At 50.3% G+C, this 22,844-nt stretch overlaps 1 protein-coding gene across 4 annotated transcripts in view; it reads right to left on the reverse strand.

The window, feature by feature from the left end:
- Positions 1–644: 644 nt before the first annotated feature.
- MVB12B (multivesicular body subunit 12B) overlaps positions 645–22,844 on the reverse strand; it is a 189,187-nt gene continuing 166,987 nt past the window's right edge. For all 4 annotated transcript variants that reach the window (XM_032634524.1, XM_032634520.1, XM_032634523.1 and 1 more), the window contains one exon: positions 645–4,317. Coding sequence is in view for 3 of the 4 variants with exons in the window: in XM_032634520.1 (XP_032490411.1) it covers positions 4,231–4,317 (87 nt within the window). In the remaining variant the exon portion in view is untranslated. The remainder of the gene's footprint in view (positions 4,318–22,844) is intronic.

The raw sequence follows: 22,844 nt of genomic DNA on the forward strand, positions 1-22,844 counted from the left end.
AAGCGTCACCCGAGTCTCGCCTTAGTCTGGCATGAACAGGGTGTCCAGCCCCAAACTGCAAAGCCACTGATGAAGAAGGTAAAGAGCTATGGTGGTGAAACCTCACCAGTCGTGTGCTCACAAGGAGCCTGTGTGCGTCCAGGGCTGGCAGCCCCTCCCTGGCATTTGGGGTGGCATATTGCCAGCAGGTGAGCAGTGGAGACAGGACAAAACCACCGGTGCTGGACGTGGTTGCATGTCCCCCCACTCCCGGCAGCCGGATGGCCCCGGCTCGGCACAGACAAGGCTCGGGGCGAGCCAGAGATAGAAGCGCCCCTTTGCGTTCCTTGCTGGCGACCCATTAAAATGCACGCGTTTCACATGCTTTTATGGAAACTGGTGTTTTCTCCCTCCAGAAGCATTCCAGAGAGCTGTTGCCAGAGAATGGCAGGGCTTTCTTCGCTCCTCTTGGATCCTTCTGGCTTGTCACCAGGTCATCTAAGCTAAACGGGGGCAAAGAAACCCACCAGCTCTTTCTAGAAGGCTGGAAGGCCAGGGTGCTGGCCAACCCAGCCAGCAGCTGGGATGAGCTGGAGAGAGCTGGAGCCCAGGGCATCCCCCGAGGGAAGCCGATCTCGGTGCCTCAGAGACAGCAGCGAGCTGGGGAAAGGTTAAAACAAACGTTTATTTAACAAATTATATTAAGAAGACAATCACACAGTGAAACTCCCCTTTGCCAAGTACTGGAGTCACCTCAAATAAATACACGCGGTAGGACGTTGTCCCTAAGCTAGTGACATAGCCACCTGCCTGAGGCCTGTCTCCTGGTGGTGACAGGCCCACCAGCACGGTCGCAACAGGTGAAGAAAGCTGGCCACCCCGGGGGCGTGGTGAGAGTGGGCACCCGGCCCCTGCAGGCCCTGGGGAGGTGAGCTCGGCTTTTGTGCGCCCGGCAGGCACGGGGCTGCCGTCAAGGCCTCTCTGTGCCTCACCCTTGGGCGCGCCAGCTCTCAGGGGAGCTGTGGGCTGGGACCCCTGTAAACGGTGACGGGCAGCCCGCAGCCCCGGGACTGCACCCAGCTCTCGCCCCGTACTCGGCGAGACACTGTCACACCAGCAGGGCCAGTGACAGCTGGGAACCCATCACTGGACTGGAGGCAGGTGCTCGTGATGGGACAGCTGGCACTGGGGGCTCTGGGGCCAGATCCCGCCTCTGCCACTCACCAGCTTTGTGCCTGTGGACATGTCTCAGCTTCTTCGTCTGGAACCGGGAGCAAACAGCATACGCTTCGGAGTATTTGTTTTTTTGGGGGGGAGGGGTGGTGACAGGAGAAAATGTGCTTCAAGTGCCAGCCTAGCGCCTGGCAAGGAGTAGGTGCTTTGTACGTGTTGGTCCTCCTCGCCCCCCGCCGCCTTCTGAAGGACACGGGGGCAGGTGGTGGCCATCAGAGCCTCCCAGCAGGGTGGCCCTCTGGGGAGCTAGGGCGGGGGCCTAACCCGCTATTTCTCCCCGCCACCAGGGTGCTCATCCCTCCAAGTGGAGGCTGTGGCTGGTACCAGTTCCCGGACTTGGGTGGAAAAAGCCTTGTTATAAATTTGCAAGTGAACTTGGAGTCAACTGCTTGCTCCTTATCACCGCTGTGCTGTTTCCAAGGCCTTTGGAGAGAGACTCGGAACGTTCAGGGGGAAAGAGAAGGCAGCAGGGGATGTTGTGCTCTGGTCAGTCCTTCCGGGAAGGATGGAGGCTGCTGCCCTTCACGTCTCCGAGAGAACCCCTGCCTTCCCTCCCCACGTGAACAGAGGGTTTGTGAAGAAAAGCACCGTCCCAGAAAGAAAGAGAGGTGGCTCGGTCCCGAGGTGAGCGAGCTCCTCTTCCACACGGGGCAGGCGGGGCACGTGGGCACCCACCTCAGAAGGAAAGGTGCAGAGTTTGGAGCAGCCTAAAATCCATCACGGACGCCGACTTCTTAACACTGTCACTGCTTCATTGTCTTAAGCTGCCGTCATGGCGACGTTCACAGTCGCTGTTAGACCCAGACCAAGTCTGGAACGTTGTGGAGGCCTCTCCAGCTCGCCTGAGTCCACAGAGGTTTGCCTTCTTCCCGGCGGCCCTGCAGCCCTGCAGCCCTGCCTTGCCTGCCTGTCCCAGAACTGCAGGGTGGCCCGGGGCTGGCGGGGGGCTGGCGGGGGCTGGCGGCTCCTCTCCCCAGACACACCCTCACTGCTCTCTTGCTCCCTGACAAGGGGTCTCACGGGGCTGTCTCTGGACCTCCTAGGGCCCATCGGAGCCGCCAAAGTGCTTGGTTCTCAGTCAAGGGAGAACGGCCGTGGGGTGTTAACCTGTTGGAGATGAACCCACAGCTGGGGTGTGAGGAGAGATGCAAGGACAGAGCCCAAGAGCCAACACAGCTGGACAGAGGTGAGCGGAGACGTCACCCCTCTGCCCGTTTTGGACCAGCCCCACCCGTCCAAACGGCAGCAGCAGACACAGGTTCTCCGGGCCCCACGGGGCTCCCCCAATTCCCCAGAAACAGCCCGCTCATTTCAGTGGGTACATTTGAGACTGGTTCATCGGCTCTCTCCTGGGTAAGCACCGATCCCAAAGGGTCCTCACGGGGACTTTCCATCCCGTGCCTCCCGGGCCCTGGCGGGTTCCACCAGCTAACTGCCTTTTCCTGCCACCTGGCCAAGCGGGAAGGCCAGCCCCACTGGGGACGTCCTCAGGTCTCGGGGACAGTGGGGAGAGGTGAGCACATCTCTAACGCCCAGAAATCAGGAGGTATCGAAATGAAGACCAAGGGGCAGCCGTGGGGGAAGAGTGGAGGGGGATGGGGACGGTGGGGCTGACGCAGGTCTGTGAGGGATGTTCTGCCCCGGCCTCACTCCTCAGCCAGAGGCGGCAGCTCCTAACTGCTGGCCAGTTCCTGCTGCGCCCCAGCCAGCCCTGTGCCACCCTAGGAACTGCAGGGAGGAGGGGCTGTCCCTGGCTGGGCAGTGGTTCTCCTAGGCTGCCTTCCTCTGCCAGCGACCAGACACACATCGAACCTCACGTCCAAAGCGCCAACCATCTGGTGACCCCCAAGATGTGAGATACCAAGTTCTGGGGAGTTAGGACAAATTCCAACGGCCAGACAAGGCAGCCACAGGGTGAGGACCAAGCCTCCAGGGAGGACAGCGGCCCCGTTCCCATGGCACCCATGGGACTGGCACCCAGTCCCAGCCGGCACTGTGGGGAACGCCAGCATGGCCACTGGCCACTCGTGGCAGAGATGTCAGTTCTGGCCCCAGTTTGGTGACCTGGGTCAGACGGACTTTTCAAAACAACTGTTCCTGTTAGCAGAGGCCACTAAGACACAGCCTGGCTCTGAGAAGCTGGGTGACCGCGTGTCCACGTCCCTGGGCACGGGCTCACAGAGCCTCTTCACCCACGGCCTGGTCACGGTCAGAGCACCGGGCCGGGCAGTTGGAGCTGTCGTTGGCACGTGGGCACTGCAGAGAGAGATGAGCCCTTTGTGGGGATGAGGGTGTGAGGTGAGTGAGCCCAGCGTCCTGGCAGCAAAGCTCACGTCCAGGCAAGCACCTGGCCACACGGCCGTCTCGCCGGGAAGGCAAGTCCTCTCTGGGCCGGTGGCTGGGGGATGGCTGTCCCCCGACCTCAGGGCATCCAGTGTGTGAACTGAGGGGCGAGTCCGAGGTTGTCCACTTGGGGACCCACTGGCAGCCTCCTCCCATGTTTCCTTAGGGTCCCTGTGAAATTCTCGGACACTTGATGCCGTTGGCGTAAGCGATGTGTTCCGTGGGTCTGGGGTGATCCGTCAGCCCTGGAGGGCCCTGTGCGAAGCCGCCAGCCCCTCAGTGTCTGTCTTCTGGGAGGAAGCAATGGCTTAGTGGTGGTGACAGTCCGGAGAGCGGGGAGCCGGTGGCGTCACTGGACGGCCAGAACAACTGTCCAGGGCCCTCGGGGTGACTCCCGTGGTGGGTAGGGTTGTTCGCAGGACAACTGGTCATCACACAGACATGGTAGGAGCCACTGGTCACTACAGCACACACAGGTTAGTCGAGATTATGAACAGCATCCCCAGGGAAGCGGGTGTCACGTCAGGCAAGCTGATGACCGAGGAGGTAACAGCTCAGCTGCCCAGAGTCTCCCAGAAGCGCCAAGCGGGGCAGTGTGGATGGGCGGTGGGAGGGACCGGGCGAGGGGGGCGCTCAGTAGTCTGGGCAATGCATCTTCTCCCCGCAGGCGGCCCCTCAGGACTGGGGGATCTGCTGGCACCGGGTGGGGCTGGGCGGGAGCCGGGCGGCGGCGCTTTGCTCCGTGCGGAAGCTGTACTCGTACTGCAGGGGGAGGTGGCAGAGCAGCACAGTCAGGGCTAGAGGACACCAGAGAAGGACCCCCCCACCCCCCACCCCATGGCCTCGGACAGGCAGGCGCAGGCCCTGAGGACACGGGAAGGGCGGCCCTCTGCACGTGTTGGTGCCTCCCGGGCCCTGCCCGCCCCCTGAAAGGTGAGCTCTCGGCTCCAGCAGCGCCCAAAGCCGCGGTGCCTGCAGCAGACGCGCACAGCTGCCCGCGTTCGCCCTGCTGCCCCCCGGCGGATGGTCCCCACGCTCCTGCTGCTGGAGGAGTCCCACGGACGGGAAGGGACAGAGCTGGGGCTCCATCCCAGACCTGGGCTAGCCGCAGCCACCAGGCTTGGGGGACCCCTGGACTTGCTGCTCTGCTCACTGCTTCCTGACCTGAAGACAAACACCGGCTGACATGGGACGCAGGGAAGGGGCGCCACCCCACACCCCGAAGCGCGCTCCGCACTGAGCTCCCAGGCACTTTCTCGCACGTGATGGACCTGGGGCTCCGTGAGCCTGGCCAGGGCGGGTGCCGGCGGAGTATACCTGCGCCCGGCCCGCCCTGCTGCCGGCCCGAACCTGAGCCCAACCCTCGGGCCTGAGACCCAAGCCTGCCTACCTGACCCTGGCTCACGGAAATGACAGAAGGTAGCTTCCGAGTCTGGCGGAGATTTACAGAAGGGGTGGGGACACCTGTGGTTCACCTTGACGGCCAGGCAGGATTTCAACATCCAAACGTTGGGCAGGGCATGCCAGGAAGAAGAGGGGGCACAGGTGAGGAGTGCCCGCCGGGCAGTAAGGGCCAGGCCCGAGGCTGCGGGGCTGGGGAGCGAGGCCGTGGGAATGGCCTGGACACCACGCAGGGCAGCCACGTGGGTCCATGGGTCTTAGAAATGAGTTGCTTAGATTAGGTCAGTGGTTGTTAAACATTTAAAATAATATTTTAAAACTTTTTAGCGGTAGAATTGCCATAAAACGGGCTTCCCTACGTAACGCAAAGTTGAGCTGCCTGGTTGAACTCAGCCACTACCTGAAGTTGTTGCCTCGGAGACACCGGGGGGGGGGGGGGGGGCTGCCAGGAAGGTGACGTGGAACCATCCCAGTACGAGGGTGACCGCTGGGTGCCCACCCAGTAGGGTGCAGACCCCAGCCGCAGCCGTGGGCTCCAAATGCCCTCCCGACCCCCAAAGTGAGCTGCCTGTGGCAAGGAGGCACTTCTGAGGGCCATGCAGAGCAAGGAGCACAGCTACGGGCTGAGGGGCTTTAGGGATCGTTCTAGAAATGAGGGGAAGCAGAAGCTTCTGGAGGGTTTTACTCCTCCCAAGGGGAAATGGTGGGGAGACCGAGGCAGCCAGCAGACTACCACTGCAGCACTGCGTCCTCAGCCACCCTGCCAGTGGTCCCGGAGGCCGACCCAGGACCGACACAGATCCAGGCTGGCGCTGGGTGTGGGGGCGAGGGCTGGGCTGGCCCTGGCTGTCCCGTGTAAGCAGCAGAGGTGAGCAGCCCTGAGCAGCCACAGGGACCAGGTGACACTGGTGACAGGACTGTGGTCCCTACAAACAGAAGGGGCGGGGAGGGCAGGACTTGACGTTGCAGGGTGACCTCAGGCAGGTCTTTCCTCCTCTGAACCTCAGTGAACTCATCTTTAAAGAGGGGTCACATCAAGAAATAAAGGTTGGCGAGGATGTGGAGCAAAGGGAACCCTCGTACACTGTTGGTGGGAATGTAAATTGGTACAGTCACTAAGGAGAACAGTATGGAGGTTCCTTAAACAACTAAAATAGCACTGTCACATGATTCACTTCTGGGAATTTACCTCAAGAAAAGAAAACACTAATTCAAAAGGTTCTACGTACCCCCGTGTTCACAGCAGCATTACTTACAATAGTCAAGATATGGACCAACCTAAGTGTCTATCAATGGATGAATGGATAAAGAAAATGTGGTACATATACAGTAGAATATTCCTCAGCGATAAAAAAAAAAATGAAATCTTCAGTGAAACTGAAAGCTGGTTCTTTGAAAAAAGAAGCAAAATTGATAAACCTTTAGCCAGACTCATCAAGCAAAAAAGGGAGAGGGCCCACATCAACAAAATCAGAAATGAAAAAAGAGAAGTTACAACTGACACAGAAATACAAAGGACCATAAGAGACTACTACAAGCAACGATATGCCAATAAAATGGGCAATCTGGAAAAAATGGACAAATTCTTAGAAAGGTACAATTTCTCAAGACTGATCCAGGAAGAAACAGAAAATATGAACAGACCAATTTACAAGTACTGAAATTTAATCTGTGATTAAAAAACTCCCAACAAACAAAAGTTCAGGACCAGATGGCTTCACAGGCGAATTCTATCAAACATTTAGAGAAGAGTTGACACCTGTCCTTCTCAAACTAAACTATTCCAAAAAAATTGCAGAGCAAGGAAGACTTCCGAACTCATTCTATGATGCCACCATCATCCTGATATCAAAACCAGACAAAGAAAGATACCACAAAAAAAGAAAATTACAATATCACTGATGAACACAGACGCAAAAATCCTCAACAAAATACCAGCAAATTGAATCCAACAATACATTGAATCACGTTGGATCATACACCATGATCAAGTGGGATTTAGCCCAGGGATGCAAGGATTTTTCAACATCTGTAAGTCAATGTGATACACCACATTAACAAATTGAAGGATAAAAACCATATGATTATCTCAATAGATGCACGAAAAACTTTTGATAAAATTCAACATCCGTTTATGATAAAACTTCTCCAGAAAGTGGGCATAGAGGTAACCTATCTCAACATAATAAAGGCCCTATACGACAAACCCACAGCTAACGTCATACTCAATGGTGAAGAGCTGAACGTGTTTCCTCTAAGATCAGGAACAAGACAAGGATGTTCACCCTCATCACTTTTATTCAAGGATGTCACAAAGAAAGAAAACTACAGGCCAATATTGCTGATGAACATAGATGCAAAAATCCTCAACAACATACTAGCAAACAGAATCCAACAGCACATTAAAAGGATCATACACCATCATCAAGTGGGGCTTACTCCAGGAATGCAAGGATTCTTCAATATACGCAAATCAATCAACGTGATACACCATATTAACAAACTGAAGGAGAAAAACCATATGATCATCTCAATAGGTGCACAGAAAGCTTTCGACAAAATTCAACACCCATTTATGATAAAAACCCTGCAGAAAGTAGGCATAGAAGGAACTTCCCTCAACATAATAAAGGCCATATATGACAAACCCACAGCCAACATCGTCCTCAACGGTGAAAAACTGAAACCATTTCCACTAAGATCAGGAACAAGACAAGGTTGCCCACTCTCACCATTCTTATTCAACATAGTTTTGGAAGTTCTAGCCACAGCAATCAGAAAAGAAAAAGAAAGAAATAAAAGGAATCCAAATCGGAAAAGAAGTAAAGCTGTCACTGTTTGCAGATGACATGATACTATACATACAGAATACTAAAGATGCTACCAGAAAACTACTAGAGCTAATCAATGAATTTGGTAAAGTAGCAGGATACAAGATTAATGCACAGAAATCTCTGGCATTCTTATACACTAATGATGAAAAATCTGAAAGTGAAATTAAGAAAACACTCCTATTTACCACTGCAACAAAAAGAATAAAATATTTAGGAATAAACCTACCTAAGGAGACAAAAGACCTGTATGCAGAAAATTATAAGACACTGATGAAAGAAATTAAAGATAATACAAACAGATGGAGAGATATACCATGTTCTTGGATTGGAAGAATCAACACTGTGAAAATGACTATACTACCCAAAGCAATCTACAGATTCAATGCAATCCCTATCAAACTACCACTGGCATTTTTCACAGAACTAGAACAAAAAAATTCACAATTTGTATGGAAACACAAAAGATCCCAAATAGCCAAAGCAATCTTTTATTTATTTATTTATTTTTGCAGTACATGGGCCTCTCACTGTTGTGGCCTCTCCCGTTGCGGAGCACAGGCTCCGGACGCACAGGCTCAGCAGCCATGGCTCACGGGCCTAGTTGCTCCGTGGCATGTGGGATCTTCCCTGACTGGGGCACAAACCCGTGTCCCCTGCATCGGCAGGCAGACTCCCAACCACTGCGCCACCAGGGAAGCCCCAAAGCAATCTTGAGAACGAAAAATGGAGCTGGAGGAATCAGGCTCCTGGACTTCAGACTATACTACAAAGCTACAGTAATCAAGACAGTATGGTACTGGCACAAAAACAGAAATATTGATCAATGGAACAGGATAGAAAGCCCAGAGATAAACCCACGCACATATGGTCACCTTATCTTTGATAAAGGAGGCAAGAACATACAGTGGAGAAAAGACAGCCTCTTCAGTAAGTGGTGCTGGGAAAACTGGACAGGTACATGTAAAAGTATGAAACACTCCCTAACACCATACATAAAAATAAACTCAAAATGGATTAAAGACCTAAATTTAAGGCCAGACACTATCAAAATCTTAGAGGAAAACATAGGCAGAACACTCTATGACATAAATCACAGCAAGATCCTTTTTGACCCACCTCCTAGAGAAATGGAAATAAAAACAAAAATAAACAAATGGGACCTAATGAAACTTCAAAGCTTTTGCACAGCAAAGGAAACCATAAATAAGACCAAAAGACAACCCTCAGAATGGGAGAAAATATTTGCAAATGAAGCAACTGACAAAGGATTAATCTCCAAAATTTACAAGCAGCTCATGCAGCTCAATAACAAAAAAAACAAACAACCCAATCCAAAAATGGGCAGAAGACCTAAATAGATGTTTCTCCAAAGAAGGTATACAGATTGCCAACAAACACATGAAAGGATGCTCAACATCATTAATCATTAGAGAAATGCAAATCAAAATTACAATGAGATATCATCTCACACCGGTCAGAATGGCCATTATCAAAAAAATCTAGAAACAACAAATGCTGGAGAGGGTGTGGAGAAAAGGGAACCCTCTTGCACTGCTGGTGGGAATGTAAACTGATACAGCCACTATGGAAAACAGTATGGAGGTTCCTTAAAAAACTACAAATAGAACTACCATACGACCCAGCAATCCCACTACTGGGCATATACCTTGAGAAAACCATAATTCAAAAAAGAGTCATTAAAAAAAAAAAAAAAAAAAGAGTCATGTGCCAAAATGTTCATTGCAGCTCTATTTACAATAGCCAGGACATGGAAGCAACCTAACTGTCCATCATCGGATGAATGGATAAAGAAGATGTGGCACATATATACAATGGAATATTACTTAGCCATAAAAAGAAATGAAATTGAGTTATTTGTAGTGAGGTGGATGGACCTAGAGTCTGTCATACAGAGTGAAGTCAGAAAGAGAAAAACAAATACTGTATGCTAACACATATATATGGAATCTAAGGAAAAAAAAAAAAAGGTCATGAAGAACCTAGGGGTAAGACGGGAATAAAGACACAGACCTACTAGAGAATGGACTTGAGGATATGGGGAGGGGGAAGGGTAAGCTGTGACAAAGAGAGTGGCATGGACATATATACACTACCAAACGTAAAATAGATAGCTAGTGGGAAGCAGCCGCATGGCACAGGGAGATCAGTTCGGTTCTTTGTGACCACCTAGAGGGGTGGGATAGGGAGGGTGGGAGGGAGGGAGACTCAAGAGGGAAGAGATATGGGAACATATGTATATGTATAACTGATTCACTTTGTTATAAAGCAGAAACTAACATACCATTGTAAAGCAATTATACTGCAATAAAGATGTTTAAAAAAATTACCTAAGGAGGCAAAAGATCTGTACTCCAAAAACTATAAGACGCTGATGAAAGAAATTGAAGATGACACAAACAGATGGAAAGATACACTGTGTTCTTGAATTGGAAGAATCAATATTGTCAAAATAACTATACTATCCTAGGCAATCTACAGATTCAATGTAATCCCTATCAAATTACCAACGGCATTTTCACAGAACCAGAACAAGAAAAATCCTTAAAATTTGTATGGAAATACAAAAGACTCTGCATAGCCAAAGCAATCTTGAGAAAGGAAAGTGAAGCTGGAGGAATCAGGCTCCCTGACTTCAGACTATACTACAAAGTTACAGTAATTAAAACAGTATGGTACCGGCACAGAAAAGAATATATAGATCAATGGAGCATGATAGAAAGCCCAGAAATAAACCCATGCAATTACGGTCAATCAATCAATCTACAACAAAGGAGGCAAGAACATACAATAGAGAAAAGACAGTCTCTTCAATAAGTGGTGCTGGGAAAACTGGACAGCTACATGTAAAAGAATGAAATTAGAACATTCTCTAACATCATACACAAAAATAAACTCAAAGTGGATTAAAGACGTAACTGTAAAACCGGATACTATAAAACTCCTATAGGAAAACACAGGCAGAACACTCTTTGACATAAATCGTAGCGATATCTTTTTGGATCCATCTCCTAGAGTAATGGAAATAAAAACAAAAATAAATAACTGGGACCTCATTAAACTTAAAAGTTTTTGCACAGCAAAGGAAACTATAAACAACCTATAGAATGGGAGAAAACACTTGCAAATGATGTGACTGACAAGGGATTAATCTCCAAAATATGCAAACAGCTCATACAGCTCAATATCAAAAAAGCCCAAACAACCCAATCAAAAAATGGGCAGAAGATCTAAATAGACATTTCTCCAAAGAAGACATAACAGATGGCCAAAAGGCACATGAAAAGATGCTCAACATTGCTAACATAGAAATGCGGATCTAAACTACAATGAGGTATCACCTCACACTGGTCAGAATGGCCATCATGAAAAAGTCTATGAATAATAAATGCTGGAGAGGGTGTGGAGAAAAAGGAACCCTCCTACAGTGTTGGTGGGAATGTAAACTGGTATAACCAGAGAACAGTACTGGAGAACAGTACGGAGGTTCCTTAAAAAACTAAGAATAGAGCTACCATATGATCCTGCAATCCCACTCCTGGGCATGTATCTGGAGAAAACCATAATTCGAAAAGACACATGAACCCCAATGTGCACTGCAGCACTATTTACAATAGCAAAGACATGGAAACAACTTAAACATCCATCAACAGACAAATGAATAAAGAAAATGTGGTACACACACAGCAGAATACTACTCAGCCATAAAAAGGAGTGAAATAACGCTATTTGCAGCAACATGGATGGAGCTAGAGATTATCATACTAAGTGAAGTAAATCCGACAGAGAAAGACAAATATCATATGATATCGCTTACATGTGGAATCTAAAAAAAATGATACAAATGAACTTATATACAAAACAGAAATAGACCCACAGACATATAGAAAACAGATTTATGGTTACTAAAGGAAAAGCGGGGGGAAGGATAAACTAGGAGTTTGGGATTAACATATACACACTGCTACATATAATATAGATAACCAACAAGGACCTACTGTATAGCACAGCGAAATATACTCAATATTTTGTAATAACCTATAAAGGAAAGAATCTGAAAAAGAATATATGTATGTGTCTATATACACACATACATAACTGAATCACTTTGCTGTACACCTGAAACACAACATTGTAAATCAACTATACTTCAATAAAAAATCTTTTTAAATAAAAAATAAAATAATGAAATCTTGCCTTTGTGACAACACGGATGGACCTTGAGGGCATTATGCTAAATGAAATAAGTCAGACAGAGAAAGACAAACACCATCTGATCTCACTTATATGCGGACTCTAAGACACAGCAACAACAGCAACCACAAAACCAAGCTCACCGTGCAAAGAGCAGATGGGTGGTTGCCACAGGCAGCGGTGGGGTGGGGTGCGCGAAACGGGTGAAGGGAGTCAAAAGGCACAAACTTCTAGTCACGAGATAATTACACCATGCGGGGGGAACGTACAGCCTGGTGACTACAGTTATTAATACTGTACTGCATCTTTGACAGTTGCCAAATCTTAAAAGTTCTCGTCAGAAGTCAAAAAATTGTTACTGTGTACGATGAGGGATATTAACCACTTATTACGATGATCGCTTTGCAATATACACAAATACTGAAACATGTTGTACACCCGCAACTAATACAATGTTATATGTCAATTATACCTCGATAAAAAAGGTGGCTTGATGATCTCTACTCCGGGGGCCTACTGTGAAGGCAGGATGAGGTGCGGCAGGTTAAGGGCCCGCCTGCCCCAGCACCAGGCAAGCACTCGCTGCACATCTGTTGGCTACGTGGGGGAGCCCATCAAAGTAGCCCCACTTTCCTGCTAATGACCATGGCCTGGGGACTCCAGCTCCCAGGAGGATGGAGGAGCAGTGCAGCCCCGGACCAGGCCTTCGGGCAAAGTTTGGGACAATACCGCCACCTGGTGGCTGCTCAGGCGCACCACGGCTCCATCGGCACCCGTCACATTCCCTGCCCCCGGTGCTGGGCGCTGGGGCCAGGTGAGAGCCCTACAAGAGTGGCAGGGGATGGACATGGGCACACCGGGGCCTTTAACCCAAATGGGAAACACAGGACGAAAGCAGCTTGGGGGAGAGAGCATAAGAGCATTTCTGCCAATGGCCGAGGGTGGTCCCTGAGCAGCACCCAGGGGGGTGCCACAAGCCCAGCTGGAGACATATGGAACCAGGAATAAAGGGATGGGAAGTGGAAGCACTCGGGGGGCAGGGTATCTGGAGTTACAGGTGTGGAGCTGTTTCGAGAAAAGCACCCAGGGTCGGAAGACAAGATGGGCCTGGCACTTGGGGCCAAGAGGGGAGGAGGAAACCAGCCCTGACGATGGCAGCAGTGCCTGAGCTGCACAGGCTGGGGGCACGGTAGTTAAAAACACATGGTGATCTTAGCGGGGGCAGTTCTGGGTGGGCAGAAGTTCAAGAGAGCAGTGCTGACGTGGACAGGCGAGTGTGGTCTCTCCTCAGGCGTGGGGAGAGGGTGGCACCCATCTCTGAAGAGGCTGTTAACAGCAGGCTGATCAGCCTTTAACACACGCAGGTCCTGACTCAGTAGGTCTGGGGTGGGGCCTGAGATTCTGCATCGTCAGCCAGCTCCCGGGTGACCTGATGCTGTGGGTCGGTTCCGTGGCCCAATCAGTGAGATGTGGGAGCGGATGTGGATTCGAGTGAGCAGAGAGGAGACCAGAGGCATCGGGGCTGAGGGGCTGCCGAAGAGGGGCTGCGGGAGAGGGTGGGGAGGGCCTCGCTTTGGCTGCTCTGAGGCCTTGCCTGGGAGACGCCCACCTGGGGCCGGCCGCAGCAGAGGTGAGGGAGCGAGCCCAGCGCCAGGCGCCCTGCAGGGGCACTGTCACGCGCTGGGGAGACAGCTGTGAGCTGTGCCACCTCTGCTCTTCCAGAGTGTTTGCTGTGTCTGGCTCCCAGGGTGGCGGGGACGCCCAGGGCAGCGAGGCCGCCTTGGTTAGTTGGGGGCTGGCCACAGAGAGTGCGTGGAGGGAGACGGAAGCCCGCGCTCCCAGACGTCCAGAGCCGGCCCGGAAGTGAGCCGCAGACCTGGACGCTGCCGGGGTGGGCCCGGCAAGGGTGCTCCCGATGGCAGGGTGGGGGGCGGGACGACGGGGCGCAGGTGGGCAGGCCAGGGTGGAAGGGCCCTGGTGGGGGTCGGAGGCCAGTCTTTGTGGCCAGGGGTAGGGACACGGTCACTGCGGGAGGGGGGGTATAGAAGGGTTTTCAAGGACAAACTGCTAAACTCCTGTTTCTCTCACCCTCGGGGGTGGGGGGAGAATCAGAAGTACACACACCGCCTCCTCCTGACCCACGGCCCAAGTTCGCCGCCGCCCCAGGAGGGGGCCAGGGACCCTCCGCACAGATTGCTGTCCGCCCACCCCTGCCCTTGAGATTCTTCCCTTTGTAGGTTATCTTGGCTAGAGAAAAGCACCTCTTGTTTTCTCTAACTCCCCAAATGAAATTTCAACGTATGTCCCCCGTCATAATCCCCCTTAGGCCGTGGATAACCCTTCCCACAGACGCTGTCCTCTGCCTGGGATTGCTGGCCCCAAAGTGTTTGCCCAAGAGACTAGGGCCGCTTCTGGAAGCCCTTTCACTCCCTTGGGCAAACACGAGTACCTTTGAAGGTGGATTTGGGCCCGGATCTGTTGACTCAGGACATTAGCCTCCTGCATGAGGAAAACCTGCACTCGCGTACAAACAGCAAATCCTTTTTGAATTAAAAAAATTTTCAATTAAAAAGCATTTTGGTTCGCAGAGCTGAGCCCAGCCGAGCGGCGCCCGACCCTGGCCACAGCGCCCTCTGGTGGGCATGGGCCATTATCACAGCAGCAGGAAGTCCAGGAAAGAGACGTCGCTGTCAGGGGCTCTGTGGGGCTTCCCTGGGCCGGGGATGGTGGGCCCCTGGCAGAAGACCCTGCCACCAACGTATCAGACCTCTCGAGACACAGCACGCGATTCCCAGATTCCAAGAGCCTTTTGTCACGGTGAGGCCAGCATCCTGGCAGTGGGAGATGCCGACCTTGGTTTCCAGCTGCACTGGGGAGGCCAAGTCACTCTAGCCCCAGCCTCATGGCAGAAGGTGATCAAACCCCCCACCCACTCTTGAGAGTGAAAAAGCAGTCCTCCATGTGCATCAGAATCAAGGGTTTGAACCAAAGCCAGTGCTGCCTGGACCCTGCTTGGGGTCAGGGTGGGGTTGAGGGCAGGGCAGGCATCGGCATTTCTTAAAAGCATCCAAGGGACTTTAATGGTTAAGCAGGTAGAGAACCACGACCTGAAACCTTTTGCTAAATAAAATAAGAGGGGAAAGAAGTAAAGGCAAGCATACACCCTCCCACTCTTCCCTCCCTGGGTCTTGTTAACTATCAAATCAACGAGAGGGGTCCAGACAAGAAACAGCAGTAAGGAATTGTTTTTAGCACCTGAATTTTGAGATGTGGAAGCTGAGGCTCAGGGAAGATCAAACTTCCCAAGGTCCCCGAGGGCTGGGTGAGGCCAGGGGCAGGGATAGGCACACTGCTGGTAGGGCAACCAGCCTCAGGACCGGTGTGTACACGCACCTCTCAATACGGGTGGAATTCCGAAATGGGGGACAGGTGGAGTCACAGAAGGGCCTGGAAGGATGTGGCAAGAGCGGGTCTGAAGGAGCCCAGGCTGGGCCTCAGCGCCCTGGCCAGGTGAGGACAGGTAGGGGGAAGTAAAGGAACAAGACACCAGCCAACCTGAAGTCTGGCTCAGGGCTGGAGTGACAGTCACGGCAGGTCCCCAGGGCGGATGGGCGGTGGGTGAGGTTCTGAGCAGTGGCCCCGGCCGTCCCCACAGCCTGCCTTTCCCAAACCTGTTCTGGCACCTGTCCTGGCCCCATGGGCCAGGCCATGAGACCTGCTGTGTCACCCCGGGTTCAGCCCCTCTGGGAATTTCAGCTCCGGGAAGCTTCCTCTCCTCACACGAGGACTCTGTGTCCTCCCATCTGTTTCTGGAAGCCTGGCTGCTGGATCTCGGGTACCCCTGGAGAGGAAAGGGCCAGGTGCCATTGTGAGGAGTGGGCCCTAAGGGGCCTCACGTGCCACGGCGCAGGCCTCCTCTGTGTACTGGGAGGGCTGATAAGCCCGTAGAAGGGCTCTGTCCAGAAAAGGGCTGTCACGTGCAGACTGGGGCCTGGGGGATGAAGGGAGGCCAGGACTGCCCCCCAGACCTGGGGGGGGGGGGGGGGGGTCCTGAAATACCCCCGAGCTGGGGAGATGCCTTGTTCATCCCCTCACTTGCTGAGAGCCCACATCTGGGCCTGGAGGTCAGGGCTCCTGGACTACAGCCCATGAGCCCTGTGGTCACTAATAAGGGGACAGGAGGGGCAGGAGCCGCCGGGTCCCAAGCCAGGGTCGGGGACAGAATCCTCACGCCCAGTGAAGCTGGTACTGCTGTCCTTCCCACGTGAGCACAGCGGGGCTCAGAGAGGGGAGGAGCCTGACCGAGGCCACCGGGGTCGGGAAGCAGGAGGGTCCCATAGCAAGCCCACAGCGGGGTCAGTGTGGCCCTCGCGGGAAGCCTCTTCTGTGTTTCTCTTCTGGCTTTCCTGCTGGGCTGCTCAGCTCTGACCCGAGAGCAGCAACCCCAGAGTCAGAGACCCTGAGCCCCACCCAGCCCCACTGCTCAGCCTCACCCTAAATGAGGGGCTGAACAAGGACCCCTCGCAACCCACCTGCTCCAGGAGCAGGCACCACGTCTGTATGGGCACGGGGCATGGCTGCCGGATAAATGCATGGACCACTTGCCGATTCAGGCCGTACCTCTTTTGACTCCGGGGCACGCAGGTCATTCTCATCAACCCTCATCAGCACCCCTCCCCCTTTCCTGCTTTAAGCCGAGGACTCCCGGGGGGGGGGGATGGTGACACCCACCAGCACCCTACACGGCCTGCTGCCCTGGGCTCAGTGCCGCGAGAGCCCCCCCACTCTCAGGGCACCCTCAGGAGCACCTCCACCTAGGAACCGACAGAGCATCAAAGAGCGGTGAAGTGACTCCTATGTCCCCATCCGGGCGGAGCCCCAGCCCCTGCTCTGGGAGGCGTCAAAGGTGTCTGCACAGACCTTTCCCCACACGTGGCTTCTCAGATCTCCCCTCCCTCTTCCTGTCAAACACCACACCTCTGTGCCTTTTCAAATGCTACTCCCTCTGGGACATTCGTCCTCCTCCAGGGAGGATTAATCACTAGCTTCCAGGGCCCCACATCACTTTCCATCTCCTCCTTAAGTGCAGGGTCGGGATGGGGCCTCAGACATTGCTGTAGCTTCAGAGGCTGGTAGAGGCTGTGGCCCAGAATAGATGAATGAATGAATGAATGAATGAATGAATGATGGATGGATGGTACAGGCTGTGGGGAGGGGGGAGGTGAATGGGTAGATGAATGAGTGGATGGAGACACAGGTGGATGGAGAGGTGAGTAAAGGGACAGATCAGGCTCTGGGGACAGCTCAATGCAAAGGAGAGAAGACAGCTAGCCTAGGGACTCAGTTCTCAGGCGGGGGGCAGGTCATTCTGGTCTTCAGTCTTTGGAAGCAGCAGTGTGTCGGTCCAGCCCTGGGTCCTCTGAATTCCCACAGCCTCTGAGCGTGATGGTGTGATGGCCCCTAATCTGTGGTATTTAACCCATGGAGGCAAAGTGCTGACCCCAGGGCTTGTCCACATCACCCCTGTGAATGGTGAAATTATGAGTCGACATGTGGTCTGTGTTTGTATCTCCATGCACAGACATGGGCAAGCTGGAGGTTCACACACTAGTGGCCTGTGTGGTGTTTAAAATAGTTATAAACATTGAAAAGTTGAAGACACTTTGCATGAAATGCCAGCATTTTCCAGATTTTATAAAACAAATAGGGGCTATGGCAATTTTGGACCTTCATTCTTGCACCCCAACCCTTAGCCTCACACAGGTGAATGAAGGCTGCTTCCTTTAGAGAGAGGCGTGCTTTCCAGTTTGCCGCAGTCCCCACCATTCCCTACGAACTGCCCAACCAGAGTGTCAACTGCCATTTTATCCCTGTGAGTGCATTTTGTGTGGGCACATGGGGACAAAGTAAGCAAGAAAGTGAAATATTTCTTGCACCCATGACTCTTAAAAGTAGAAAGATGAAAGACAGAGAAGGCCATGCATTTTAAGGAAAATGGGGGAAAGCACATTCTGTGGTGGCACTAGGACTGCTGCGTGATTAATAACAAGCTGACTTCTCCTGGCCCCTCCCAGGCTGCAAGGCTGGGGGCCCAGCGGGTACCTGTGGGTCCAGCCATTGGTGTCGGCATGGGGCTCTGGGCAGGGCTGGGGGCTGACGGACGGCTTTGTGGCTGAATAAACGCCGGTTCTGTTGGCAAAGAGCCATGGGGGCTCAGCCCTCAGTGAGTCAGCATGTCAGAATTCAGCCGAATGTCACCTAAAAATGGATATTTGTATTTTCCCCCTCCTAGGTTATTTGTGGAAAAATATTTAAAACAATGCCGCTTTCTGGCGCTGATTTCTGAGTGGAAAAGGAGAAGCCATGGGTGAATCTGGGAAGGTGCCCTACCCATTCTTTATCTTTATGGTCATTTTTTTACCTACATGCCGGGCAACCTTCTAAGAGTTCAACTGGTGGGGGGCGGGGTATTACTTTCAAACTTGGGGGATGAGAGTTCCCAAAAGGACAGAAAATGACAGAAAAATCCTTTTATGATAGACTTCAAAAGACGGAATATTCATCTTGACCTCAGTTCCGCATGACCCAGGTATACAACTCATGACAGTATCCAGGGCAGGTAATTCTGTCCACCAAACATCAGCTCTGGCTCAGCCTGGCTCCCTCATTTATATGATGAACGCCCTGGGCCGCTGCAGGAAGCGACCTGGTGACCTGGGTGGTGGCTGCTGCTTGGCGACACCACTGCCAACAGAACCAAAGAGGGTGGGGGGGGGGGGAGGGGGAATGCAGACTCTCAGAATTAGGAACTCTATTAATGTCATCTACCGTATTAATATTCCTGCAGAGAAAAAATATGATCATCTCAATGGATGATTAGAAGACATTTATCAAAAGCTACCATCTAGGGCTTCCCTGGTGGCACAGTGGTTGAGAATCTGCCTGCCAATGCAGGGGACACGGGTTCGAGCCGTGGTCTGGGAAGATCCCACATGCTGTGGAGCAACTAGGCCCGTGAGCCACAACTACTGAGCCTGCGCGTCTGGAGCCTGTGCTCTGCAACAAGAGAGGCCGCGACAGTGAGAGGCCCGCGCACCGCGATGAAGAGTGGCCCCCGCTCGCTGCAACTAGAGAAAGCCCTCGCATAGAAACGAAGACCCAACACAGCCAAAAAGAAAGAAAGAAAGAAAAGGTATTATGAAAATAATTAAAAAAAAAAAACTACCATCTAATCCTGATAAAAACATTTAGGAAAATAGAAATAGATGGCTAATTCTTTAACATGATAATAAAAAAAAGATATGTCTATATGCAGCAAGCCAAAATGCAGCATTATGGGTTAGTATAGAACTAGAAACTTCCGTCCAGACAAGGCGGCCCAGTGACCTCACCAAGCCGGCCATGGTGCCAGGCGAGGCACAGGAAGAGGGACAGGAGGAGGCAGTGTTGGTATTTGCAGACGACATAAACTCCGGCCTGCGAAACTGAAGAAAAGCAACTGAAAAACCGTCAGAAACAATAGAAGTCAGTGGGAGAGCCAGCCCACAAAATGATGCAAACGTCAACAGCTCTTTGATACATAAGTGACAGAAAATATAATGGAAGAAAAGATCCTGTTCATGAGAGCCACGAAAACATCAAACACCTAGGAATAACCTACAAAGAAGGGTGCAGGCTCTCCACAAAGAATGCCCTTCCACTCTGCTGAGCGACAGAAACAAAGACCCGGGTGGAGGCTTTTCACCAATCGTTCCTCTATTCATCTATATGCTCAGTGCAGTCACAATAAACATCTAGAATGGAGCTTCTCCCCCTGAAAAGATTCTCAAGTTCAGCTGGAAGAATAATCATGTGAATATAATTAGAAAAATTGAGGTGGGGCAGACGGGAGAACTAGCCTTATATTAAAGTTGATTATAAAGCTATCAGATTCAAAGCAGTGTGGCAATCATATAAAAAGAACAGAGATGAACAGAGTCAAGAAAAATGTCCATTGATCCACTTACAGATGGAAATGTCCGATAAGAGTAACACTGAAAACTCACTGAAGAAAGTAAACACTGTTGTGAAAACTGGCTAACACTTTAGGATAAAATAAAGCTGGTTCTAGATCTTACCTTCTAATAAACTTCAGATGTATTCAGTAGTTGAAAAGTATTTAATATTTTAATATATTAAAACACAAAGGGTATGAAAAAATATGGGCGAATATTTTTATAATCTTCTAAGTAGGACATGAAATCAAAGATAAAACCTTAAAACAAAGACAAAATTGCCCATGAAAAAATTAAAAACCATTGTATAGCAGAACACATCTTTAACAAGGTGAAAAGCCACTGGTTGAATGTGTGTGTTTGAACACAGGACAGGAAGAAGGTTGTTGCAAAGAACATAAAGAACTCAAAAATGAATGAAAGAAGCTAAATAAGCCAATAGAAAAAACTGGGCAAAGGGCACAAACAGAAGAGATTCACAAAAGAAATACAAATGGCCAATAAACATATGAAAAGATGTTCACCTTCAAATACCAGTGATGCTTAGCTATAGTGAGGATGTGGGAAACAGGTACCCGCTCACACACCACAGGATGGGGGAGGGGAAGTTTAAATGGGCACACTCTTTTTGGAAGGCAAAATGGTAATACCATGCATTCTTCTAAGAAACACCCAGGGAGCAAAGACACACGTACAAGGAAGTATACTGCACCAGTGTAATAGCAGATAATTGGAAACAACTCAAAAGTAAATCAACAGTGGATTGCTTAAATGAATTATGACAATCATAAAAGGGAACCATAGGTAGTCATTAAAAAGAATGAGGTAGATTTGTGTGAAATGACATGGAAGGTTGTGCAAGATACACCGGTCTGTGCGAAAGCAAGATAGAGAATATTATGTCCAGTGTTGAACTCCTGTGATCTTTGTTTGACACGTGTGTGTGTGTATGTGTGTCTCTCCCAGGAGTGGACCACGGGGGACTCTCACCTTTGAAATGTTTCTGTAATGTCTGCATTTTAATAAACACGCACAACCTTTGCACTCGGAAAGAAAACACTAAATATTAAAAAATCGATTCTGATCAGCAGGGCAGCTGCTTAAGATGACAAACTGCCCATGATGTCGGCCACAATTTATGGGGAGAGAACTGATCTCGTCTGTGGCATCAAGTAGTGGTTCCCAAGCTGTGGTCAGACTCCTGAAGAGTCCAAGAAGTGGAGGTCCCCAGGCTACTTCCCACATTTCAAAAGAAGCCTTTTATGCGTTTGGAATGGCTATCCATTAAACTAATTCATTAGGTTCCTTTGTTTTTGGCTGAAATTATCTCAACTCAGTGTGATAGCTCTGTAAGAATTTGGTGGCAGCCCTATGTCTGAACAGTATAAAGAAGGGGAGCGGAACAACATATAAGAAGGGTTAACTTCTATTTAATTAACTAACTTTTATTTAATGAATGAAGTAGGCAAATTTCTTTCCCCAAACATATCAGCTTCCTGACTGAAAAAGAAAGAAGAAAAGATTGTGGGTGTTGAAAAATACCTCACAGATAGAAAACACCTTATTTCCTGTTGCAGCTTAAGACCTGACCGCTAGATGGTGCAAAGAGACCACACATTTTGCAACATCTCCCTCTACAAAATTGTTAACATTAATAAGCACAATGAAAGCTTTCCAAAAGTAGAAAGAATGAACAATTGTGCTGGGATATGAACATTTTGCTTTTATAAAATTGGACTCTGCCATTTCATTACTGATACAAAGATCTTCTGCCTCGCTTTCTTCCTGCATATGCAGACCCCAAATCCAGTCTAATCTCATATATCGCGAGGGCTTGCAGAAGTCCATGCAAAGTGGATGTACAGAAGTCGGATTCAAAAATTCTTTTTACCTCGCGATGCCAAACGTGTTTCCATTAATTTCACCTCAATGCCCTGACGTAAATGCTCGTGGAATCTGCCCCAAGCTAAATAAGCAATAAGCCCCATTTTTCAATACACAAACACATAAAGATGTCAGCTCAAACTGTTTACTAATTAACACTTAAAAAGACACAAATTAGATATGCGTGGCTAAGAGCAATTATAATCAAGACGAATTTCTCCAGTCATTTGGGAACTGAAAAAAATGCCTAATTGCTGGAACCAATGTTTTAAAAACTGAAATCACGCCAGTTAGCAAATATGTTCATTTAAAGAACATTCCACGTGACTACACTCTTGAGGACTGACTACAAACAGAAGAACAAGGAAAATATTTAGGTATAAAATTAAAATTTTAAGCTCCTTTAGATTTATAATTTTTTCATTAAATATGTCTGCAAACAGCAGCCCATAAAAACCTGTAGCAATTAAGTGGTTAAATGAACTGCCTCCCTTGTCAGTTTTAAAGGAGTGATTAATATCAGATCGTCCCGTTACTAATTAGACTCTCCCTTGTCTTTCAGCCTTAAAGCCTAGTGAAAATGGAGGCTGTTTGCTCCACCAGGAAGTGTGGTGGGCTAATGCCGCTCCCTTGCCACGGTTTTGAGTGTGGTGCCCACCGAAGGGAGGGTGAGCATTGTGGTTTTCCATGGAGGGTCGGCAGCAGGTGGGGAAAGGGCTTTGTGTGCGGGTCTGGAAGGCACTCTGGATGCCGTTTCAATCACAGGAATTGTCGGCTCCTAGTTTTAGAGGCTTGCAGTGTTATGCACAAGGCATGGAATCTACAGTCCAGGCCACCTCTCCTGGCCACCACTCGTGAGACAAGGGACAGGGCAGTCTGTGAGGGAGGCAAGGCTGGGGATGGACTGGCCACAGGGGACGGTGGGGTAGTGGGCGGGGAGGGAGGATAAACAGGCTGCAGGAAA

This window comes from Phocoena sinus, chromosome 6 (assembly GCF_008692025.1).
Source record: "Phocoena sinus isolate mPhoSin1 chromosome 6, mPhoSin1.pri, whole genome shotgun sequence".
NCBI classification, from domain to species: domain Eukaryota; kingdom Metazoa; phylum Chordata; class Mammalia; order Artiodactyla; family Phocoenidae; genus Phocoena; species Phocoena sinus.